General features: G+C 36.7%; 2 protein-coding genes across 4 annotated transcripts in view; one reads left to right on the forward strand and one right to left on the reverse strand.

Moving 5' to 3' along the window:
- The window catches only part of LOC127416137 (protein Hook homolog 1-like), a 25,934-nt gene continuing 4,101 nt past the window's right edge, over positions 1-21,833 (reverse strand). Inside the window, exons 1-22 of one of the 3 annotated variants that reach the window (XM_051655294.1) lie at positions 19,370-19,541; positions 15,528-15,613; positions 14,784-14,856; positions 14,633-14,683; positions 12,975-13,107; positions 12,224-12,291; positions 11,965-12,021; positions 11,709-11,792; positions 8,478-8,641; positions 8,132-8,272; positions 7,791-7,992; positions 7,415-7,525; positions 7,226-7,313; positions 6,768-6,834; positions 5,076-5,216; positions 4,443-4,530; positions 4,185-4,216; positions 3,977-4,059; positions 2,970-3,070; positions 2,357-2,458; positions 2,158-2,226; positions 1-2,000 (exon numbers count right to left, since the gene is read on the reverse strand). In XM_051655294.1, coding sequence (XP_051511254.1) covers positions 1,845-2,000; positions 2,158-2,226; positions 2,357-2,458; positions 2,970-3,070; positions 3,977-4,059; positions 4,185-4,216; positions 4,443-4,530; positions 5,076-5,216; positions 6,768-6,834; positions 7,226-7,313; positions 7,415-7,525; positions 7,791-7,992; positions 8,132-8,272; positions 8,478-8,641; positions 11,709-11,792; positions 11,965-12,021; positions 12,224-12,291; positions 12,975-13,107; positions 14,633-14,683; positions 14,784-14,856; positions 15,528-15,613; positions 19,370-19,414 — 2,142 coding nt within the window. In that variant the 5' untranslated portion in view covers positions 19,415-19,541 and the 3' untranslated portion in view covers positions 1-1,844. Of the gene's footprint in view, positions 2,001-2,157; positions 2,227-2,356; positions 2,459-2,969; positions 3,071-3,976; positions 4,060-4,184; positions 4,217-4,442; positions 4,531-5,075; positions 5,217-6,767; positions 6,835-7,225; positions 7,314-7,414; positions 7,526-7,790; positions 7,993-8,131; positions 8,273-8,477; positions 8,642-11,708; positions 11,793-11,964; positions 12,022-12,223; positions 12,292-12,582; positions 12,623-12,974; positions 13,108-14,632; positions 14,684-14,783; positions 14,857-15,527; positions 15,614-19,369; positions 19,542-21,833 lie in introns of those variants that run through there. The other 2 variants (XM_051655295.1, XM_051655297.1) reach the window with 2 other exon arrangements.
- LOC127416138 (E3 ubiquitin-protein ligase RNF170-like) overlaps positions 19,233-21,833 on the forward strand; it is a 9,751-nt gene continuing 7,150 nt past the window's right edge. Inside the window, exon 1 of the mRNA XM_051655300.1 lies at positions 19,233-19,270. Coding sequence (XP_051511260.1) covers positions 19,248-19,270 — 23 coding nt within the window. The 5' untranslated portion in view covers positions 19,233-19,247. The remainder of the gene's footprint in view (positions 19,271-21,833) is intronic.

A 21,833-nucleotide genomic window follows, 5' to 3' on the forward strand; every position in this document is an offset into this window, starting at 1 on the left:
TGCAAAACAAATTTCAGACTGTTTATTTATTTATCACATGAAAATGAAGGCTGCCAGAGCTATTTAACTCCCAATATTATTGTAATTACATATTAATCCATTCTTATTAATCGTTATCTCTCACAAACAATAATAGTGCTCATAAAATTGAGCACACTAATTTAAGAGTTCTTTTTTTGAAACACATCATACATAAATATTAGTATTTCAAAAAATGAGTTTTTAACCACATCAGGCAATGAAAAGGCCTAGCTGAATAAAACATAAGAAAAGACACAACAGTATTGTAATGATAAACCTTACCACTTAAAAAAGCAAGTCTATGAGCAAATAGTCTAGTCTGATCAACCTAATCAGGCGTAGATTCTCACAATATACATCAAAGCCATTTCAGGTGTACAATGCAGCTATGTTTCACAAATAATACATGTATTCCTAAAGAGTGAAGCCAAAAGAGGCGAATGGCATACAAGATATTCAAAGCTGTCATAGCATTTTTCTTTATCAAAGACAGCTTATCTGGCCTGCTATGATTATGCGCTGGTGTTTAAATCCTGATATCTGAGGTCTTCACACAGACAAGAAACAATTAAGTAGATACAAAAAAGGCCCTTTTACTTGTTAAAAGAGCATGCAAGGGTACTAGCACAGTCAATTGAATATAAAACATTATAACGGATTAAAGATTGAACAAAGCACCTGGATTTAGATTAAACAATCAGTTTGATCATATACATTTATTTTTTGATATATATATATATATATATATTTGAATATATTTTTTAATCCATGCTGTCCTTTCAGATAAAAAGACATTGTAATAGGAAGAAACAAAGAAAGCTGGTGTCCTGCACCAAATACATTTTAACTGCTGTTTACATTAAGCTTTCATGTGGTGTATTAATATGCTTGACTGGATTTTGATTAATTAGGGTAGACGGCCTCATGTGTTTAGTCAGAATGTGCAGTCTGTACACACCTACAATGCATTATATGTACTCAGGATATTACAAACATTTTCCATGGCTGCATAGTATATCGTTGGAAGTCAGTTCAAGCAAAAGCATACATGCTACTGTTGCAGGGCCTGCTGATTCAGACTTGATGCATTTCTATCAGCACATTCAGAAACTGAGAAAAGTTTGAGAAAAAGATTGACCTGTCACTTTAAAGCCCTTAAATTTGGGCAGATTTAGTATCAGTGCTGGTTCAAAAGTGACCCTGCTTCAGACTGTTTTAGGTCAGTGTGTAATATTAAGGAGTGCTTGTTTAGTTTTGCAAATGTAAAACAAAAAAAACAAAAACAAAACTACATCATAATGTGTGCTGACTGAGCGCTTGAGTAAATTTAAAGGGATAGTTCACTGAAATATGAAAATACAATCATCATTTACTCATACTGTTTATTTCTTTAGTGGAACACAAAAAGAGATGTTAGGCAGAATGTTAGGGACTGATAACCTCAGTCACCATTCACTTTCATTGCATGCTTTTTTTTCTCCATATGATGAAATTGAATGCTGACTGAAGCTAACATCTCATTTTGTGTTCCACAGAAGAAAGTCATTCGGGTTTGGAACAACATGATGTTGATCAAACAAAATGTTAATTGTTGGGTGAACTATCTCTTGAAATCCTTGGTATGTGCAGTACATTATTATACATGCGTGTGTTGGTAATGGGGTGTAACTGTAGATAGTGAGCACATGGGGACAAGCTAATGTTCACATTATGGCATGCTTATCCCCTTGTGTAAGTGTTGCTGTAAGTGCACTTAAGGTCACTTGAGTGTGCTCGTGAGGGAAAGGAGAAGAGCAGGACATTGGGAGGTACAGAGGACAACATTACTTGGAAGAAGAGGCAGGTACATTGATGGACATAGTGCGCTTGGCGCTGGTCACCTGACGTTGCTGAGCCAGAAAAGACTGTCCAGGCGGCACTATAGAGTTGTACCGCCCACTGAGCCGTGACTCGATTGCTATCTTCTGGAAGTTCAAACTCTGTGTTTTCCAAGATGTGAGGAAAAATAACATATTGTGAACACAATGTAGAATCACTGCAGAACTGATTTTACAGCAACTATTTAGACAACACTGAAAAATATTAAATTCTTAATATACATTGTATATTACAAACTACTGAAGCATGTCACCCTACCTTATTATGCCAAGCTGTCACAATTAACTTCTCCTCATATTCCCTCAGTTTGGCTTGCTCACACTCCCGCTGAGTGAAGAAGAGGGGATAAACAGTAGAAAACAACATTAGGAGTGAGAGAAACTAAACTTGAAATTACTAGAAGAGAATAAAATGTATGAAAGTTCATGAGAAGTACATAGAGATGTGTGCTCTTCACCTCCAGAGAAAAGATCCTCTTGTCTTTGTCAGAGAGCTGACTTTTCAGGGACTGAATCTCAGCTGAGGCTGGGTTTAGCTTGGGATCCAGAGCTCGGATCACCTTAAAAATACACAAACAAATGTATAACTTTTGGGAGATGTGGGCAATACCACTCTCTTTTTTTCATGGAGTAAAAACATGCAAGAATGTGTATACAGGCTGATAAAACCTTTGTCATCAAGGCATTACGTTTGGTACTGCACTTTTGTATTGTCATTTTGATAGGTTCCTACTAATCAAACATGGTTAAATGTTATAAAAATACTGAAAACAAAAAAATGGCAAGGTACTGCAGTGTGTAATTTATGTGCCTCTAGTGGCATCAAACGGAATTGTGATTTGTTTGTTTGAGCAGCCCAACATAGCAAAACTGACTAACCCAAAGGCATGACTTTAGGGTTTGATGTGGGTCTGAGTGGCTCAGAAATGACACATTTACAAAACTTGACTCTTATACCACCTCAAAAAGCCTAATTTGTACTTAACCTTCAAGCCAAACCCTTTTTATCTGTTTATATGTGGATACATAATCAGTAGCCCAAGTTTTTGAAAGGTAAAGTAACTACAGTACATCTCGAGCTTTCTCCAGGTACATCTTGTATCGATCCTCCATCGCCCTCATGTCCTCGTCTTTCTTCTTCAGTGCTGCCATCAGCTCATCCAGCTTCACACCTGAAACGAACAGAGGGTTATAACCTCACAGCATTAGATCTTGGACATCAAAAGTTCAAAGCTTGTAGTTTGGCACCAAGTTGGAATTCAAGTGATTGTGAAGGTTAAGTTTAAAGTTTGAGTGGCTAAGTGTGATTCAGTCTTGTCTGTTAAATGGATAGTTTACCCAAAAAGGAAAATTCTCTCATTTACTCACCCTCATGCCATCCAAGATGTGAATGACTTTCTTTCTTCTGCTGAACAAAAACGAAGATTTTTAGAAGAATATCTCAGCTCTGTAGGTCCATACAAAGTCAGTAAATGGTGACCAAAACTTTGAAACTCTAAAAACACATAAAGACAGCATAAAAGTAATCCATAAGACTCCAGTGGTTAACTCCATGTCTTCAAAAGAGATATGGTAAGTGTGGGTGAGAAACAGATCAATATTTATGTCCTTTTTACTATAATTCTCTACTGTCATTTTCACATTCTTCTTCTTGTATTTTTGTTTATTCGCATTCTTCGTGCACATCGCCACCTACTGGTTAGGGAGGATAATTTATGTAAAAAAACAAAAACATACATTTTTATGTTTCTCACCCACACCTTTCATATTGCTTATGAAGATATAGATTCAACCACTGGAGTAGTGTAGATTACTTTTATGCTGCTTTTAAGTGAATTTTGTTACCTATTCACTTGCATTGTGAAGACCATCAGACCTTAGATATTCTTCTAAAAATCTTCGTTTGTGTTCAGCAGAAGAAAAAAGTCATACACATCTGGGATGGCATGAGGGTGAGTACATTTTTCAGAATTTTCAATTTTGGGTGAACTATCCCTTTAAGGTGCACATGGTATGACCAGGTCATGTAGTGCAATTCAGGATCAAATACAGGGTTAGGACAAATGTTAGAGACAAACTGGTTTGAGTGGCATCTGGCTGAAGGTCCTCCAACAGCTCTTTCTTCTTCAAAATTTCATCTTGTGCCTCATTCAGTTGCACCCTGGGATAAACATCAGAACAGTCATCTTCAGAAAGTACACAAGATGATTAAAAGTAGCTAAAAAAAGGAAACTTATCTGGTTAAATTACCTTCATTTAGTAATATTTAGAATGCATGAAACTTACATATGAGCATCCAGCTTCCTTTTCAGATGAGACTGTAGAGAGGAGACAAGAAAACAAATGAGACATTTTATGAAATTTGCTGCTACCACCACAAATGTAATATTCATACTGTGCATAGAATGGATCAAAGGCCCGATCATTTAGCAAAGGTTGAAGATTCTGAACAGTTTGGCTCCATAAATTATGGTAATACAGTACTGCACTGTGAGTACACATTTATGTAGCAGCAGCGCCATCAAGGGGCCAATTCATACTTACATCTTCAGGTTTGTTTCCCTGTGTCTGTAAGGCCTTTTGCAGATCCTCCACCTGTTGCTGGAGCTCACTGATTCTCTCTCTGTTTAACCTTAGTACACACAAAACAGCACAACACATTCATTCACATGGTAATGTTTATATGTCCAAAAGCTAAAGCAGCTTTATAAGGCACTTTTAAAATCACAAAGTGATTCCACTGAATTCAAGTCATCTTAAGCATGCAACTGGAAACTAATCCCCAATGTCAACAATGTCTACTAAATAAATAAAGAGACCACACTGGATATCAGGGATTTAAAAACAAAAAAACTTGTGCACAAACTTGTGAAGGGGGCATACAAATTATTAAGAAATTCTCAAATTCATGTTTCAGTTAAACTTTTCACTTACTGTAAATTGTTTTTCTGACAACTTGTAATGAAAGAATCTGTATTCAATAAATAAAAATAAAACCATTTTCACTTGTGTCCTTAGATTTTTGGAATCCACTTACCAGTAATCAATATTTATTAAGTGAAAGCTCTGCATGAATATGGAAAATGATTGACAGCTCTGTATGTAGAATCTGACTGTGGCTCCTCAGGAGTGATGCTGAGCAGACGTTAGTGTGCGTGTTTTCCTTTAACCTGCTACCTGTTCTCAGTGTCCAGTTCACTGCGTCCACGCCGTGCCTCCTCCAGCTGCACCTGCAGCTCAGTCATGCGCTCATTCTCTGACTCCTCCTGCTGCAGCTGCAACATTTTATTCTCATGCTGCAGACGGATGAACTTCTCCCTAGAGGAGCAGACATGAATATACAACATCAAATAAAACATTTAAGTGTCCTCCAGTTGTTACTTGGACTTTGAATACACAAAAAGGTACGTGAATCACAGCAGTTTTTAAAAGCACTAAATGGCTTGGCACCTTCATACATTTATAAATGTCTATTTAAGTATGTTCCAAATCTTTGTTTGAGATGAAATGCTAAATGTTTTTGGAAAATTGTTATGTGAACCATTAGATATCAGGTGAAGCTACTTTTAGCCATTATGCCTGCCACAAAGATCTGCAGCAGTTTGCAAGAAACCCCTTAAGAAAAAAAAAAACCTTAGGTGATAATATACTTACAATTATAACCTTTCTATCAATTAAACTTAGACAGGCTTCAAGCATTTATACTTTTAAAAAGCACCTAAAAGATACAGTATATTTTAATAAAAACAATTATTTGACTTTTAATTTAATTTGATTGTTTTGTTTTTTAACACAATCACTTTCTCACTTTCTAATATGTGAAGCATTTTGAGCTTAATTTGATGTATCAAAGGTGCTATAGAAATAAAATGTATTAATAGTAGGGCTGTGAATCGATTAAATAAAACTTAATTCATTGCACAGTGCTCTGTTATTAATCGCGATAAATTATGTTACATAGTATTTTAAAAACAAACATTAAAATATAACCATAAATATATTTACCTTCTACTTTGTCTCAAAGGACTTGCAATAAATTGGTAAGTCATCATTTATTTTAATTATTTAATATGTAATTTAAAATGAGTTAATTAAACACAAGTTTAAATATTTGATACAAGTAGATGTTTAAATGCCATAATATCAGTGGACATGCTGTAATTAAAAGTTGGGCAAAATCTTCTGGCATTTTCCAGTGGACTTTTTTAATAATCGGATCATATGGGAAGATTCAATTTATATTAAACTTTATTGACAAGAGAAACTTAAGTGTACATTGCCAATCCATTCTAAGACACTTTACATGCAGATATAAAACAAATTAAATGCTGACGTTTAAAATCTCCAAACTATTATTTTGAGATACACATGGGGTCTCTCTCATGCTGTTTCGCTTTTGATACTGACACTGGTCTAGATGACAGTGAGTGAGCGTTATTGGGTGATGCAAAGAGATATGGCAGGCTGCCCATATCTATCCCACACCTGCCTCACAACTTGCGGGTGAAGTCTCCATTTCCCGTACAGTAAATCTGCTCCCGTGTTTATTATACCCGGGACAAGTGTTGCGCGTAATGAATAAGCATGCACAGCTCCACACAATCAGTTTCTGTGCTAGGATGTGCAGTCGAGTAGAGCATGTACCTCATGGAAATCTAAATATGCCAATTTTAACCACAGGAAGTGGGGAAAAACATTTGTGAAGTTTTAGGAAGTGAAAAAAATACTGCATTAATTGCGTTATAATTTTAACACGTTAAATAGTTAATCGCAGAAAAAACGTGTTAAATTTCCCAGCCCTAATTATTAGTATTATTTATTATACAGTATATCTGTGCAAATCTATATTATGTACCTCACACATCATACCTGTGCTCAATGGGCAACATCTCAGCTGCCAGGTTAACATGGCTTGGACTTCCTGTTTGATATTTTCCTGTCAAATATAAAATGAGCACAAGTTAAAAATTTCATTGCGTCTCTCAAATTCTAAACTACAATTTCAGTTTGTGCTGGGTGAGCCGTGCAGTGACCCTGACAGATTGCTGAAATAGCCTCACCATTGCGCTTATGTGGTAGGAATATCAATGTAACTGGCTGTACTTCTGGAGCAACAGATTTGCTTGAATTTGAATTGGCTATGCTAAGCAAATCACTCCAGCTCTCTAATCACATTCGGCCAGACCATGTCTCCACTGAATTACATCTGTGGGCAACCATCTTCATTAAAATGCAATCTTTTCCTGTGAGTGGTGGTACAAGCTAAAAGATCTACTAATCCGATTGAGAACATCTTCAGAACACAGGTGTGGTATCCGCAGACATACCTGCTTGTAATAGTTGGTCCTGTTGAGCCTGTGTACATCGCAGTTCCTCATTGGTCTCTCTGAGAGTGTCTCGCTCAATACTAATCCTCTGATTGAGAAAACGCACACAAAATTATTACAGGACAGGCAAGTTTGGTCAACTAATGTCTTAATGTCTTTGTGAGTGCCTGTATGTGAAAGTATGTCTACCTCTTTCTCTTTTAGTGTAGCATCATGTTTCTCCTGAAACTTCTTCATCTCAAAGGCCAGGTTATCTGCCCTGCGGGACTCCTCAGACACTTTCCTATGAAGCTCCTGCACCTTAAGTTTCAGATTCAAAGTTATTTGCGTAAGTCTGTGTATTTTCATAAGAGCATAAAAGAACACTAATTGTATAGTAGAAATCTCCAAAATGTCTCCTTTTGTGTTCCACGGCAGTAAAAAAGTCACACAGGTACATGAAACGACATGTGAGTGAGTAAATGATGACAGAATTCTAATTTTGGGGTTTACCATTCTGTTATTTCTCTTATTGTGTTCATGTGCAATTGTCTTTAGCTGTTAATGTCTTCATTTGTGTATGTACCTGTCTCTTGTATGTCTCTAGCTGAGCTCTTGCAGCATTGGCCTTGCGTAGCTCATCTTCAAGACTGACTGTATTCTGCATGTAGCTCATGTTCTTCTCTTCCAGAACTTTCACTTGCCGTCTGAGGTCACTCAGATCTTCTAACTTCTTCCTGTACGTCTCAACAGAGGCCTCTAGCTTCACTGCCCGGTCAGAGGAACTCCTAAACACATAGACATATGCATTGATCATAGGATCTGTTTGATATAGACAAGACTTCTTCAAAACACCTAAAGAGGAAACTGGCAAAGATTACATCACATATGAAAACATTTTGAGGCACAGACAACATATGCACACACCTTAGTATGTCTAATTCATCTTTAAGTGATCGTGACTCCTCAGCCAGGCTGGTCAGTTCATCATTTCGATGCTGAATCTCCACTAGTTGCTTCTCCAGCTCTTCACAGTGGATGCGGTAATCATCTTTAGCTGCCTCCAGTCTGGTTATCACACACACATTCATTATTCACACAGTACACTTTCATTAACATTCTACTCACGCTTGGTTCATTATTTATTTGATCAGTGCTTGTCTAACATTATTTTTAACTCAATAATTTAATTATTTCGGAGAGCTCTTGGTAGAAGAATACCCCGGGTAGCAGCAGCTCGAAGTGTGAGAGTTGTGTTCAGTTGAAACTGTACCTGAAATTTTCTTCCAGAATCTGCTCTAACTGCAGCTGTAGCTGGCTGTGCTTCCTCCCTGGTGGAGTGCTGGGGTCATCAAACGTGTCAAACTGACTGGTTCGATCAGTCAAGAGGTCATTTTCTGCCAGGAGGCTATTCCTTTCCTCCTGCAGCACTGTTACCTGACCAAACAGCAAGTAAGTCAAATATCAGGGGTTTCTGGGGAAAATCAGCTCCCCTCTTTGTCAACATTATAGTATGTTTATTATGTTAAGGGATAGTTCACCCAAAAATGAAAATTATCTCATTATTTACTCACCCTCATGATATCCCGGGTGTGTATGAATTTCTATCTTCACCAGAACACATTGAAGAAAAAATAAATAAATAAATAAATAAATTCTCAGCTCAGTAGGTCCTTAAAATTCAAGTGGATGGTGATTCGACCTTTGAAGCTCCAAAAAGAACAGACAGTCAGCATAAACGTTATCCATATGACTCCAGCGGTTAATGTCTGATCGCAATACAATCGCTTTTGGTGTGAAAAAATATAAATATGTAAGTACTTTTTAACTATAATCCAATGCAACGTGTGACGTATTCCCATTGCCATGTTACGGACATAATCTCACATTTTTCTCTCAGTTGAGACATCCAGGATAAGCACACAAATGCACCATTTTGAGTAAAGAAACATGCTTAAGAGTTAAAAAGTACTTAAATATGGATCTTTTTCGCACCAAAAGCAGTCATGGCCCTTAGAAGACATGAATTAAATGCTGGGGTCATATAGATTATGTTTATGCTGAGTGTCTGTTCTTTTTGGAGCTTCAAAAGTCAAATCACCATCCAATTGCATTTTAAGGATCTACTGAGTTAAGATATTTTTCTTTAAATGTCTTCTGGTGAAGAAATAAAGTCAAACACATCTGGGATATCATGTGGGTCAGTAAATAATGAGAGAATTTTCATTTTTGGGTGAACTTACCCCTTAAGCCAAGGCATCATATGTGATATGTAACTATTTGAATGTGTGTGAGCATGATGTTAGGAAAAACTGTTTAATTAAATTATGGAAATTATGAAAAATTACAACTAAAATTGTTTTAAAAAAAGCTTAACCATTAAATATGAAACACATTTGCAAATGGATGTACATAATGTGCATACACAGAAAACTACTGTTGTATTTTTTTTTTAAATCTTGTACATTTTAACAAATAGCAAAACTGATGTGAAAAGTCCATCTGTTAAAAAAATAAGTTAAAGGGATAGTTCACCCAAAAATGAAAGTTCTCTCATCATTTCCTCACCATCATGCTATCCCAGGTTTGTATGACTTACTTTCTTATGCAAAACACAAACAAAGATTTTTAAAAGAATATTTTTAGCTCTGTAGGTCCTCACAATGCAAGTGAATGGTGGCCAAAACTTTGAAGGCCCAAATGACAGCATAAAAGTAATCCATAAGACTCCAGTGGTTGAATCCATATCTTCTGAAGCGATATGATAGGTGTGGGTGAGAAACAGATGAATATTTCAGTCATTTTTTCTATAAATCTCCACTTTCACTTCCACATTCTGGTGTGGAAGTGACTTTCACTGTCACATTCAGCCACCTCCTGGTTAGGGCTGGTCAAAGCTGGAGACTGATAGTAAAAAAATTATTTAAATATTGTTCTGTTTCTCACCCACACCTATCATATTTCTTTTGAAGATATGGATTTAACCACTGGAGTCTTATGGATTACTTTTACATCTCCTTCATTTACTTTTTGGACCTACTGAGTTATGGTCACCATCCACTTGCATTGTGAAGACCAACAGAGCTGAGGGTGAGTAAATAATGAGAGAATTTTCACTTTTGGGTGGGTGAACTATTCCTTTAACTAAAATAATAATAATTAAAAAAAAAATTAAAAAAAATCATCCATATCCTTATTTATATGCCATGAAAGAGGAAGACATTTAAAACAAAAAAAATATATAGTAAAATTTTTTAATTAAATTTCAGTAAATTACCTGTATGAAGAACCTCCAGCTTTAGAGGTCATATTCAGGGCATATTCATAACTTTCCCTGTTACATAAACTCCAAATTAATACAGTTTACAAATTTAATTAGGAAGTGAATTAATTGTGAATAAAAAAAATTCTACACTAATGTTAGACCTGGTAAAATTCTCCCACAGCTCAATGGAAAATGGCTTTTAGTCTTCTTGTTTTAGGGTATGCCAATATAAAAACAACAGCAACCTGATAAACCATTCAGTTTCCAGCGGTTCCCCAGTTTGAAAGTGTTAGGTTGGTTAGTGGCAACGCAGGATTTTAGTTTTAGTTAAGCTAAATGCATTCATTTAGACTTACCTTTCACTGGCCTTAGACACTTTTACAACTCAATCTGTCAAAAATCAGCAACACATGAATTTCTAACCAATAGGCATAGAAAAGGTAACATGGCAGTTCAATTCCTTACTACAATAATATGAACCTTTCATGTTATATTTATCACAACTGATATAAACTTAAAGAGGGAAATATATACCTATACATTAAAGGGACAGTTCACCCCAAAACGATTATACCATCATCATTTAACACAAAAAACGATGTTATGCAGAATAACAGCCTCAGTCACATTCACTGTCATTGTATGGCAAAAAGATGACTAATTGATTAATTGTAAAAAGATTAATTGTGACTCTCTCTTTTATTCAGCCAAACATCTACTTTTGTGTTCCATGAAATAAAGAAAGTTACATTTGGAGCAACACGAAGGTGAGCAAATGATAAAAGAATTTTCATTTTTGGGTGAACTATGACTTCAACTGAAAATACTGTATTTTACAAATCCATTCATCTCTGTGTAAAAGCTAAATACACATCTGCCTCAGCAGAGTCAAAAAAAATACTCGCGCTCTATGGCAAAATCTGTTCATCCATGAAGGTGAAAGAGCAAAACAGCAGGACTCACAAATGCTGTTCACTGAGCTGACACTTATAGTCTGCAAACACAGACACTAAAATACCTGCTGTCTCTGAACATTTCTTTGTCCATGGACTTGCTGCAAAAGGAGTTTAGCTTACACCGGCTTTTTATATGTAGACAGACAGACTGTAGATATTTCTTCAACTGTGTAAATTCATTTTACAGCAGGAAAAACTAATTCTACTATGCCTGAACCCTTGTCTAATCTTATTGTATCTTTTCATATCTTTGACAATTGTTTCACTGAAACTGGTCTCCCACCTGGATGTCGAGCTCCTGACAGCGTTGTGCCAACTCTTCTTTCTCTGCCATCACCTCAGCTAGATCCTCCAAGGCTTTCTTTAACTACAAACAAAACATTTACACACGGACAGACACATATGGCATCACTGAACACTGCTGCAAGAGACATATTGATATTACAGGGAATAAGCTTGACTAAAAAGTGAATTTGAATGAGATGAATAAAGTTTCCTGACACTGGTTATGAAGAGCTGTTTATTTCTATATTTCTTACCTGTTGGTCTCCAAAAGGTTCTGTTCCTAACTGAGACACATTCTCCTTGCTCATAAGCTGTAAACGCAAAATTAAAAAGCTTTGAATGCCTTTTCACTCCCTGTAAAACTAGAATGTACACTAGCAGCCGAAAGTTTGGACATATTTGGCTGAAATGTTTCTCATTCTCTTAAAACCCATTTTATTTAAATACTTATGCTTAAATGCTTGAAATTAGTTTTGCAGAACATTTTAATAAATAAAAATGGGTGAGCTGGACCTCCTGGATGGCAGTCATCACCACATGCTGTACAGATTCCTCCAAGGTCATGATTATCTGGATATACTCTGGACAAAAAAAGTTTCACAGGATTAAAAATAATGATATACACATTTATCATAAAATATACCAGAAACTAATTTCTATTTCATAACTCCAATGTGTCATCATCTTTTTATAATTTTGTTCTTATTCCTACAAGAATGGCCAACCTCAGAAGTAGTGCATGCCTTTTCTTCTGGCATCAAAGCATTGCTTTGTTTTAAAATATAAAAAAAAAAATCCTAAAACTTTCTGTTTCTATCCAGGTTAAAAGAATAGTTCACCCAAAAGTGAAAATTCTCTCATCATTTACTCACCCTCATGCCATCCCAGATGTGTATGACTTCCATTCTTCTGCTGAACACAAATGATGATTTTTAAAAGAATATTTCAGCTTTGTAGGTCCATACAATGCAAGTGAAGGGTATCAGAACTTTGAAGCTCTAAAAGCACATAAAGGCAGCATAAAAGTAATCTATATGACAGCATAACTACGAGTAGTTAAATCCATATCTTCTGAAGCAATATAATAGGTGTGAGTGAGAATCTGAAACAGATCAATATTTAAGTCCTTTTCTTATTCTTTTAAAAATCTTCGTTTGTGTTCTGCTGAAGAACGAGTCATACACATCTGGGATGGCATGAGGGTGAGTAAATGATAAGAGAATTTAAATTTTTAGGTGAACTATCCCTTTAAATGTATCAATACCTTGTTTCCTGTCACAGTTGACTGCACACCCCAGGATGAGCTGAAGAAGGCGCCCCAGCTCTACTTGGTCAGAGTGCTCTACCACCCGCATCAGGTCAGGCAGAGGGAAATCTGAGATCTGCTGGGTCAATACCTACAGCACAAGAGTTTATAACACATACAATGTTACACATACGTACACAGATTAACAAACATACTTAGACCAAGTAGGACCATTATGTCTTTGTTAAAATAAGACATAAATTCAAGGCGTTAAAGGGATAGTTCACCCAAAAATTTTAATTATCTCATCATTTACTCACCCTCATTCCATCCCAGATGTGTATGACTTTCTTTCTTCTGCAGAACACAAATCATAACTTTTAGAAGAATATTTAATCTCTGTAGGTCCATCCAATGCAAGTCAATGGGTGCCAAAATTTTGAAGCTCCACCCAGCACATAAAGGCATCATAAAAGTAATCCATATGACTCCAGTGTTTTAATATAAATCTTCAGAAGTGATATGATAGGTGTGGGTGATAAACAGTTTAATATTTTAGTTCATTTTTGCTAAAAATGATTCTCCCTGCCCAGTAGGTGGCGATATGCATGAAGAATGTGAATCACCAAAAACACAAGAAGAATGTGAAAGTTAAAGTGGAGATTGTCTGAGTTTCTCACTCACACCTATCAGATCACTTCTGAAGATATTGATTTAACCACTGGAGCCTTATGGATTACTTTTGTTGACTTATGCGATTTTTGGACATTCAAAATTTTGGCACCCATTCACTTGCATTATACGGACCAAAAGAGCTGAGATATTTATCTAAAAATCTTAATTTGTGTTCAGCAGATGAAAAAGTTATACACATCGATGATTGCATGAGGGTAAGTAAATGATGACAGAATTTTCATTTTTGGGTGAACTAACCCTTTAAAAAATAGTACAATTAATTGCAGCTCATTCAGACGGAGTTGTGAATACCATTTCCAACAATTAGACACATTCATGTCTTGAAAACATCATCATTTGTGTTAACTCAAAAAGCTTTGTGAGAGAGTTAAAGAGTGTACTTTTTTATGTTAAAATACTTTTTTGCAATTCTGTTTGCTGCTGCTAGCATTGCAGAAATTGCACAAAAGACCCTTTTCACACTTCTGGGTTTTGGAACGTGAAAGTAAATGATTGCAGGGTAAACTGAATGGTGAATGGGAGACCATGGCAAATATAATTTTTGCATACCAATATGCTCCAATATCAAAAGAAAAACGTCACTATTACGTTTCCACAACTTTCCAAATGAAGAAAAATATGACAGCCATGGATTATATCCATCAAAAAAGAGATGGCAAATATACTGTCACTCTCTCAGCAGCTGTATTAGAAACCTCATTGCATCCGTGGTAACTCGTTTCTCTAATTCCAGGGAAAAATGATACAAATTATAATGTCATAAAAGTACACTAAATAATTACATTAAATTGCAAATATAAAAACGCTTGCCAGATTAATGTTGCTTAATAAGGTGGAAACGTGTCATCACAGTCTGTGGAAAGGGTCCGTTCAGATTTTAAAACAATATCTTAATGTAAATTCAGAGGAATAATGTCTGAAACTGTTCAAAATAAATTATGGAAGCATTTTAATAAACCAAAGCTCTGCATGTTATTTACCTCATTATAATAATCAACAATCATTTGAAGGATCTTTTTGAGGTTGTTCATCTGTACAAATGGAGTAAAGAATGTTAACACATTGTATTTGGAATATTCTTAAAATTAGATTTGTTTTAAACACTGAGGCCTAAAATAAAAGTAAATCTACCTTGAGTCTAACATTGTCTCCAACATCCTCTTTAATACGTGCCAGCCAGCTCTCACTGAACCATGAAGGATCTCTGAAATTGAAACACTGATTAGTGCAGTTCAGCCTGATCCAATTCAGATACCTAATTTTGAAGCAAGAGTACATTCTTTAAATGTTCCATCGACTCACTAAAAACAGTTCATGCTAAATTTCATTACACTTGATTGTAATCCAGGAAAAAGCAAAAGTAAAGAAAATGTATATACTGTATCTCAAAACACAGTTTCAGGTAATGTGACTGAGGAATACCCACAATCTGATGCAAGTCGTAAAATATTCAGACCCTGACAAGCTGAGATATAAAACAGTAATGCTGGCCTGGAGGACCAATTTGATTTCGTTGCAAAATAAGGGAGAGGAAATATGGAAAGTGAATGGGAATGTAAACACAATAAGGTGTGAGTAAATGATATATAATTTAACAAACAGCTCCTGGGAGACAGAATGAGTCAAAGAGAAGGATCACACCTTATGTCTTCCAGGAACTTTACTTCATAGCTGGAGTGTACTGTAGCTCAACTGATAGGACATGGTTAATTTTGCTTTACTGGTAGAGCATTGTCCCAGCACCACCAAGGTAATGGGTTCAAATACAAGGAAACACAGATACTGACCAAATTGAATGCAATGTAAGTCGCTTTGGATCATCTGCTTAATGCTTTTAGTATCTAAATATTATGTAATAAATGTAAACCCACTCACATTTGATGCAGAGCCTGAGACATGGCAACCCCTGAGGTCAGATCCTCCAACGTCTTACAAGGGGCTGCGGTGCTGAAGGTCTGCAGCTGATGCCACATATACAAATATATGAAATATGATATAAGCACAGTACTGACAGTAAAAATATACTTCACATCACAGTGTGTAGCATGATAGATGTATATGCAAATGAATTAAAAAGAGTACCAACAATGTCATACACTGAAAGAAGAAAAACAAAGTCTGAAGGAGTGAATCTGATTTGACATATATACTGTAACACTCTCACTAAAAGGAAATTAAGTGGTGTAAACATTAACCAAATATTCCATCATGTTGTTATTGTTTATTTTTATTAAAGGTCTTTGCACTGATGTAGCATGGCACGTCTAAGCTTATGATTTAGATTTGCACAGACTGAATTTGAATGTACAGCAATGCACACAGTTCTGACTACTGCACTTGGGCACTTAGGACCACTATGTAAATGGTACTTTGGGACAACAGAAAACAAAAAAGTGAAACACAGCTGGGTAACTCAGAATTCAAACCAGGGGCATGACCACTGATATATATATATATATATATATATATATATATATAAATCTGGATCGCTGATGCAACAGTAAACTACCAGCTGGAGGTGAAGCCACCGCGTTCGAGTGGCCATCTTAGTATGCCAAAACTGCCATAGAGCATCAATGACTCTCCGACCTGTGGATATGACAGTTGCATTTCGCCCTCTAGTGACAATCATGTTTAATTAGCTTGTTATATATGGAGTTATACACTATATTGCCAAAAGTATTCGCTCACCCATCCAAATAATTGAATTCAGGTGTTCCAATCACTTCCATGGCCACAGGTGTATAAAATGAAGCACCTAGGCATGCAGACTGCTTCTACAAACATTTGTGAAAGAATGGGCCGCTCTCAGGAGCTCAGTGAATTCCAGCATGGTACTGTGATAGGATGCCACCTGTGCAACAAGTCCAGTCGTGAAATTTCCTCGCTACTAAATATTCCACAGTCAACTGTCAGTGGTATTATAACAAAGTGGAAGCGATTGGGAATGACAGCAACTCAGCCACGTAGTGGTAGGCCACGTAAAATGACAGAGCGGGGTCAGCGGATGCTGAGGCGCATAGTGCGCAGAGGTCGCCAACTTTCTGCAGAGTCGATCGCTACAGACCTCCAAAGTTCATGTGGCCTTCAGATTAGCTCAAGAACAGTGCGTAGAGAGCTTCATGGAATGAGTTTCCATGGCCGAGCAGCTGCATCCAAGCCATACATCACCAAGTGCAATGCAAAGCGTCGGATGCAGTGGTGTAAAGCACGCCGCCACTGGACTCTAGTGCAGTGGAGACGCGTTCTCTGGAGTGACGAATCACGCTTCTCCATCTGGCAATCTGATGGACGAGTCTGGGTTTGGCGGTTGCCAGGAGAACAGTACTTGTCTGACTGCATTGTGCCAACTGTGAAGTTTGGTGGAGGGGGATTATGGTGTGGGGTTGTTTTTCAGGAGCTGGGCTTGGCCCCTTAGTTCCAGTGAAAGGAACTCTGAATGCTTCAGCATACCAGGAGATTTTGGACAATTCCATGCTCCCAACTTTGTGGGAACAGTTTGGGGATGGCCCCTTCCTGTTCCAACATGACTGCGCACCAGTGCACAAAGCAAGGTCCATAAAGACATGGATGAGCAAGTTTGGTGTGGAAGAACTTGACTGGCCTGCACAGAGTCCTGACCTCAACCCGACAGAGCACCTTTGGGATGAATTAGAGCGAAGACTGCGAGCCAGGCCTTCTCGTCCAACATCAGTGTCTGACCTCACAAATGCGCTTCTGGAAGAATGGTCAAAAATTCCCATAAACACACTCCTAAACCTTGTGGAAAGCCTTCCCAGAAGAGTTGAAGCTGTTATAGCTGCAAAGGGTGGGCCGACATCATATTAAACCCTATGGATTAAGAATGGGATGTCACTTAAGTTCATATGCGTCTAAAGGCAGATGAGCGAATACTTTTGGCAATATAGTGTATATGTGCCAGAATTCTGCACGCGGAAATTTATATTTTGAGCGCACAAAAACTTTTTTGCACACGCAAGATGAAATTGTGCGCATAAAAAGTTATTTTGCACATGCAAGATTATATTTTGAGCACACACAAAAAAAATATCTGCACACGCAAGATGATATTTTGAGCGCACAAAAATGTCTGCACACGCAAGAAGATATTTTGAACGCACAAAAAATTCTGCACGCGCAAGATGATTTTTTTGAATGCACAAAAATTTATTTTGCACACGCTTGAACTCAGTTTTGTAAAGCAATGTATCTTCTTGCAAAGATAAATTCATTTTGAGCAAACGAAAATCAATTTTGCGCTTGCATAAAGTTTATTTGAATGTGAATTTGCTCAGAATTCTTACATTTTAATTGTGGCACAAATATAACTCCATAGTTATGGATAATAGCCTATTGGTTAGGAGGGAGAGGATATATGGGATCGCGATGTCAAGATTATTCATCTGCCCTGGTGTTCAGCCTATCAGTACAGCACAATGATCACCAAAGGAAGTGCCAAACTGTCCACAGGTTGTAAAAAGCTGTAATATCTGTTTGTTTAGGGTGACAATACGTCCTTACCTACAAAAGGGACTTTAAAAAAGTCAGACCGGGATTTCTATATCGCCTTAAATGCCTGGGATTTGCTTGTTTTCATGTTGAAGTGCTCTCTGTAGTCATACATGGGTACATGTCATAAATAAGTGTTCGTTTGCCATTTAAATCTAGCGTGTGTTTAATTTTAACCAACTTTGCTTTGCGTGTCTCCCCCTCTGTGGGCCTGATGTGGAGTGTGATAGAAGTGACTGGGAGAATAAGGCACTTTTTGATGAAAACATAAAACAAGTAACTCTGAACAAACATTTCGATGCTATATATAAATCGGTGATTGAATGACTAATGTTTACTCGCTGAAATGAGCTGATTTCCTATTAATTCAATAAGGACATTGGAATGTTTGGGCATAACAGCAATATGGTGGCGCAGTGGCTTCACTGATATGACGTCATGAGCAATCCAGCTCTCTATATAAATAGGCCTATCAGTGGGCAATGGGCATGGCACTCATTGCAGCAGGATTAAGACTGAATTGGAGACACCACAGATCTTTGTCTCAGGTGTAGATAACATGATCCAGCAAAGATGATCTTTTGCACCTTACAAGATTTTCTGAGAACTACTCCAAAGGGGACAGGGCGCATACGCAATGTAAACACACTAGCACAGCCATAGATCAAAGTCAAACATATAGGTTATAACATGCTATAACCGCCATCTGCACGCACGCGCCTTATGACATCGGTGCAGCCAAAAATCAAAGCGACATCATATTAGACAATGCCAGTTAATAGTGATCTGATTGCATAAGAGCTTCTGAAAAGATCAAGAGACATTCCACAAATACCTTGGCTAAACAGATTAGCCCCCTAAATCGGATGAGGAAGAAGTTGCCTGTGACTGTTTATGTTGTTTACATCTCTAGCTTGGCTCGAACGACTCTCGTCTTTCTCATTTGAATGCTAATAGAACGTGCTGGACGAGTGTCGCGAGGCGAAATGTGCGCTTCATTTGTTACTGTTAATGAATGCCCTACGTGAACAAGTGCACAGCCACGGCTTCATTTAAATATCTTATTTCCGGGAACCATGGTGCTAGATGGAAACGACTACCCGCGACAGGTAACGCTCTCATCTGATCGTACATAAATAAACGATAGCCTACCTGGAGCGCAGGCTCACGTGAGCTTTATATATTTAAACAGAAAGGCGGAATCTTACCCAAATAATCAGGCTCTCACACAGCACTGTTTTATTTAAATCCATCTCTCCCCTGTGCGGTCTGGCAAATATTTCCGTCCACCTGTCAACAATACGCTTCCCCTTGCCACTGCATTACACCTCACCTGGGAGTGTATTTCCCTAAAGCTGAGCAGCGCAGTGTTCAAGTCTATTGCGTCTACGCACTAATAGAAGCGTAAACGTTTCGTGAATATACACCACGGATCCTCTGCGTGCTGTGTTGATTGGGGGATAGACGGGATCTAGAGCGCAACAGCAAGGAATAAAACACCAATGGTGTTTGAGTTAAGGATGCCATCCAGCCAATCAAAATACATCTGAGAAAACCGGCAGAGCATCACCATGGGCACATGAGGCGCAGGATATAAATAGAAATTATTTAGAATTTAGAAACAAAAAATAGCTACAAGAGCTGGCCAGTTTTTGCTAGATTTACCTAAATAAGCATTTAAAAATAGTGATAAGATGTTTACAAGTTTGGAAATGTTTCTAAAATGTATAGCCTATTTAGGCTATATTCAATATTTAAGTTTATATTCAGTAGTTATATTGATTTAAGTACCATACATGGAAACATGCACATTTCACAATTAAACGCACGTGCTTCATAGGATGACAGTCTACAAAGATGGAATGTTTTCATATTTTTATTTTATTTTAGTAGCACTTATGTCAAATGTGACAAAACAATTGAGCTAGTTGCTAAAAAAAAAAAAAAAAAAAAAAGAAAAACGTTCAACCTTCAAAGGAACATCACTGGCTCCTTTAAAGAGCTTTAAAACATAGAACCTTTATGCTGATTTACCACGATGTCTATAGATTAGTGGTGTCCGTTGTTAAACATTAATAATAACATATATAATATGACTCTGAGACATTTTATTACCCTTTCTGTAATAAAAGCATAAGATAAGATTGTGAAGTCACATGCACATACCTGACCACAAGCACAATGATTTGTGGGAATTCATTTTAAACCATGTATAAAATATGAGACCCATTAGTGCATTATTGCATATCAGTTTTATAGATACGTTCCCTTCATTACAGTTATATTAAGAGAGACAAACTCCATAAACATTCAACTGAGGGCTGGGATGTTTAGGGTACAACAGGACTAAAATACATACCTCCCTACAAAATACATATTTGTCATTTTCAGTTTTGTTCAAGGTGATTAAATCAAAAGTTTTTCAATAACTTTCTAAGCGAAAGGATGTATTTGTGGTAGAAAGCCCCCTGTTGCAGGGGTTAAAGGCCCACATAAAACACACTGATTTTCGTGGAGGGCAATCACAATATTCATTTGTTTGTAGAATCCTTGATGTTATGAAATGCCAAATGTGATTGAAGTTAATAGAAAAATAATAATTCAGTGTCATATTATAATAATAAGCTTGACTGAACAATAATAAATAATATTCATCTTGGTTCCAAAATATAATTGCATGAACTTGTAGTTTTTGCACACCCTATTCATTTACAAAAAATATAGAGTATGTAGGCAAATATTGCTTTTTTTTTTTTTTTTCCTGTATTGGTGCATATAAATTATCTAAATTATATTACAAATTAAATAGCATTTAATTAATTTAATTTAATTTAGTGTTCATTTAGTGGAAAAACTGTGGAAAACATGCATTTATTATCTTTATCTAGATTTATATTTAATTAAACATGCTGAATGTATTTGGCTACAATGGCTGTTAAAAATGATGTAGTTTCTCCCAGTTGTACACTGCAAGGGGGCCCCCAGCTGGAAAGCTGCTTGGGGCCTCGGAAATCGCTACCCTGCCCCTGATTATCTTAATTTGTCACTCAAAAAAAGCATCAAGCTGTCTCAAAAGTATTTACATAAGTAGACAAATTTTGTACTATAACTCTTACCCCTATATTTACACTTTATCACTATAAACCCCCTGGGGGCCTTTTACCCCAAATGTAGGGAAAAGGGCCCCCTTGCCACTTTTTTTATTTTTATTTATTTTTTAATAAAAAATAGATTGGACAGTTAATTTTTTAAAATAATTTAATCAAAACAGCCTTCTGTTACTATTTTGATTCATACAAATTATGTTGCTCCATCAATATTTAATAAAATAAATGTATTTTTTCAATCTTGATACATTTTGTGACCAGAAAAAAGCAAATTTCCTTAAGGTGTGCCTTTAGCCCTGTTGTACACTATGTCCATTAAAATTTCAGTTATGGCTGTCAACATTAAAGAAATTAGTGATTAATAATGTACTACAACCTAACAATAAACAAAACTCAGAGTCTTAATAATAATTTGATCATAAAGCCACACATTGTGTTCACATTTAAAAATACAAGCTCTGGTCAGAAATATACCAAAAATGACTTTTCTGCTGCAACTTTAACCTGATAACCACAATATGTGGGGCAGCATAACTGGTGGCAGTAGTTCTTGACTGACATGACA

This window comes from Myxocyprinus asiaticus, chromosome 25 (assembly GCF_019703515.2).
Source record: "Myxocyprinus asiaticus isolate MX2 ecotype Aquarium Trade chromosome 25, UBuf_Myxa_2, whole genome shotgun sequence".
Classification (NCBI taxonomy): Eukaryota; Metazoa; Chordata; class Actinopteri; order Cypriniformes; family Catostomidae; genus Myxocyprinus; species Myxocyprinus asiaticus.